This window comes from Plasmodium inui (genome assembly GCF_000524495.1).
Source record: "Plasmodium inui San Antonio 1 unplaced genomic scaffold supercont1.15, whole genome shotgun sequence".
Classification (NCBI taxonomy): Eukaryota; Apicomplexa; class Aconoidasida; order Haemosporida; family Plasmodiidae; genus Plasmodium; species Plasmodium inui.
This window is the reverse complement of record NW_008481849.1, coordinates 104,810-108,529: the sequence shown is the minus strand read 5'-3', so window position 1 is coordinate 108,529 and position 3,720 is coordinate 104,810. Positions and strand designations below refer to the sequence as shown.

The 3,720-nt window shown below is 43.0% G+C and overlaps 1 protein-coding gene across 1 annotated transcript; it reads right to left on the bottom strand.

Moving 5' to 3' along the window:
- C922_03495 (Atypical/RIO/RIO1 protein kinase) lies at window positions 1–2,682 on the bottom strand (the record flags this gene model as incomplete). Its single annotated transcript, XM_008819087.1, has 1 exon — window positions 1–2,682. One exon carries the CDS (start codon window positions 2,680–2,682, stop codon window positions 1–3), a length of 2,682 nt encoding a protein of 893 aa, XP_008817309.1.
- Between the last annotated feature and the right edge of the window lie 1,038 nt (window positions 2,683–3,720).

Here is a 3,720-nt window from a genome sequence, read left to right as displayed (position 1 = left end):
TCATTTTTTTTTCAAGTGGGCTTTATTTTTCTTCTTTTTTTTCTGGTACTTTGGAATTTTGTGCTTCCTTTTTTCTCTGTTTTGTTCTTTCACTAATTTGCTCCACTCCTTTCTCGTTACCCCCTCGGGAATTATTCCCCTAAATTTTACTTCCTCCTCCTGTTCGCTGTTCACAAAATTGTTTTCGTCATTGGCTGTGTCTGATTTGTGTGCATCGAGTAAATTCTTCGAAGTCGCCTCTTTTTCAAGTGACTTGGGAGGCCCTTTATCGCTTAACTCATCCAACACTTCCTGTTCACCGTCTTGAGGGGTCTCCTTACCCTGTTCGTAAGGGTCTCCTTCCCCGTTGTCCTCGTCGTTTGAATCTTCCTTCTGCGCATGTACTGTGCAATCACCGTTTGTTCTACGGTTCTTCGCTCCGGTGGCTGCATCAGAATGATTCTCTCCTTCTAAACTGTTATGCTCCAAGAAGGTGTTATTTTTTGGGGCATGCTTAGAACGCTCTGTGTGATGATTAGTCGAAATAAAATTGCTGACCATGGATTTTCCCTTTTTCAAAAGTTTCAGATCCTTTTCAATTGTTCTGATATCTTTTATTTCGTTCAAATGTGATGGGATCCACGAACTTAGGAAAATCTGTTCTTCTACTTGGCTTCTATCGGCATGTTTTTTTATGTGGGGCTGATTCTGTGCAGAAAATTTTGTTACATAATAACCTGTGGCTCTTTTTAGCTTTTCAAAGTATGTTCTATTTTTTTTTATATTCCTTAAATTCAGCTTAGGTATTGGGGTGGTGTTTTTTATTAGGCCAAAAATTTCAAGGTAGGTTATTTCGGATGGGTCTATGTGTATTTCCTTTTTGTCCCTTTCTAGGAAGTAGGTAACGTCTTGGGGTAGGCTAGACGAAACGATGTAATCGAATAGTTTTTTCAGTGGGAGAATCTGCACGTGGCTGTAGAAGGGTTCGCTCGACTTGGTGTCCCTTGAGTTTTTGCCCTTGTCCTGCGGGGGCCCATTCTCACAGTTGGTATAATTCGCGCCGTTAGTGATGTCCGAAGAAGCGTCCTCGCCTCTGACCCCGCAGCGACTCCTTAAGGCGACCTCCTGGTTAATCTTAGCTCCCTGGAGCATCCCGTTCAGCTGACCAAGGCTCTCCTGCATATCATTTTGAAGGGTGCCGATTCTCTTCTTAAAGAAATTGGTAACATTTACGCAATCTCTCTTTAGGAACTCCAGGGAGTAGGGGTGGTCGTGTTCCATGGACTGAGACACATCGATGATGTAGATATGATTATAAAAGTAAAGCAGATTATATTCTGAAAAATCTGCATGGACAAGTTTACAGTTGCAGAAAAGTTGTCTCAAAATGCATATACACTCAATGTATAGCTCCTTCCATTTTAAGGGGCTCAAATTTAGGTCCTTCATTTTGGGGCAAGCAGTGTCTAGGCTACCTAACATACTCATCACAATGACGTTACTTTTTAGGACCAAAGGATAGGGACATCTCAATCCACATATTAATATTCGTCTTAAATTTCGGAACTCTTTTTCTGACCACTGCTTGACCATTTTCCTTGGGTTGGTATTTTTGGTGTAGGCATTTCTGAATCGGAACTCTCCTTCGATGTATTGGGACCTCTTCTTAAACACGAGCACGGAGGTGTTATAAACCTTCGTTGCAAAGGATATGGCTACCTTCTTCTTCTTGTTTTGGAAAGGGTTCCAATCCTGCTCATCCACCTCTGCAGTCATTTCGCTCATTTGGTCAATTATGTCGTAGGTCTCGTCCAGCCCGCCTCGAAGGTTCGGACGGCCTTCCTGATTCGCTGCGTTTTTTCCCCCTGCTTCGTCTTCTTCCGCATGCTTCAAATCCTCCGCATCCTTCGCATTCTTTGCATCCTCTGCTTCTTCCCTTTTTTCTGCCCCCACTTCATCTAAGTGCCTGGTCAGGTGATACACCTTGTACAGGCTTTCCTGCGCGAAGCGGACGCACCTGCGCGCGCCGTCCCCGTCAGGGAGACCTGCGTCGTGCTGATCGTCATTACGTTGAACATCGCTATGGTGATCGTCACTATGTTGATAATCGCTAGGTTGATGATCGCTATGTTGATGATCGCTATGTTGATGATCGCTATGTTGATGATCGCTATGTTGATGATCGCTATGTTGATGATCGCTATGTTGATGATCGCTATGTTGATGATCGCTATGTTGATAATCGCTATGCTGATCGTCGCTATGCTGATCGTCGCTATGCTGATCGTCGCTATGCTGATCGTCGCTATGCTGATCGTCGCTGTGCTGATCGTCGCACCCCCTATGTCTCCGCCTGAGCAGCAACTCCTTGACTCCCCTGAGCTCCTCTTCACTCAGGTACTTATGCGAATTGAAGACATAGGCCTCCTTCCCCGAACTGACCACACCATATATCTCGTTTAGCAAATTATCTTTGAGTTTTTTTAAAATAAGTAGCGTTCTATTATCTAGCACGGTATTCACCGTTGCCCTCTTGTCCCTGGTCAATCCTCTGTTTCGAAATCTGTTGGAGAGTTTTTCTCCTTCGATTAACGAGCTTTTCACATCATTGCTTACTTCTTTGGAGTACACGTAGCTTTCGAATGGTTCGCCATAATTGTAGTCCCTCTCATTCGTTTTGAATTTCCCCTTCCTTATCTTCATGTTTCGGCAGGGTTAGAAATGCGCGGCAGGGTCAGAAATGCGCAGCAGCGTTGTAAATAAATGTACAACATCGTGGGCTGCCCCTCTGTCAATGGCTACCTTCTCGTTAGGAAGTTAAAAAAAAAAAAAAAAACAAAAAAAAAAAACAAATCACGATAAGCGAAAGAAGTGTCCTCAAAGAAAATATAAAAATGGCCCCTCTAACCCTTAGCACCATTTCGAATATCATCTCTAATTTTCCATTCGTTGTGGCACCTCTTTTAACTTCTCCTTATGTTTATTTTTGTTAGTACAATTTGATGCTCACTTTTGGGGAAAAAACCGCCATCTCAATCTTTAACGGGTCTCAAGGCAGTTTTGAACGCAACTAATCGAGGGAGAACAAGAAGAAGAAAAAGAAAAAATAAAACATGTACTGCAAAGCAGTATGCTTATTTTTTGTATACATTTCCATCGCTTATTGGAAAGGAAGGGAGTTCACCCCGCGGTGGGAGGTTTCACAAAAATATATATCTATAGCATCTTCAATGGTATGTCGCTTAACTCACCTGCGTGACCTCTGCAACTAGTGGCCGTTGCTCATTTTTGGAAGAAAAGGCCTTCTTCCCAGTTTTGTCTCCCACCCGTCGCGCCAACTGCCACCCCTCCAAATGCGTAACTTTTATTGTGCCATTTCTTTTGTAAAGTTGGGGGTGAGCTTGCAGGGGAATATTTTTTACTCCGCCTCTCTCTGCGTCGCGTCATTCTTTTTTTTTTTTTTTTCTTTTCTTGGCAAATTTTCCCACGTGATGAGCAGGTATGGCAGTTGCAAAGGGTGGAGAAGACCTGTGCCTGTTTCTTGGCCTGCTATACACAAATATGAGAAGCCCTCCAGCCATAGAAAGTTTCTCCATATAAGGAAAACCATACATCCAAAGGGATCGTAAAAATTCGTATGTGTTTTCAAATAAGATATTTTTTTTCTTAATGTTGTCTGTGCAGCGCATCAGTGTGATGGGCAAAAGGGTGCACCATAATCACTAAGGTGACAATGATACA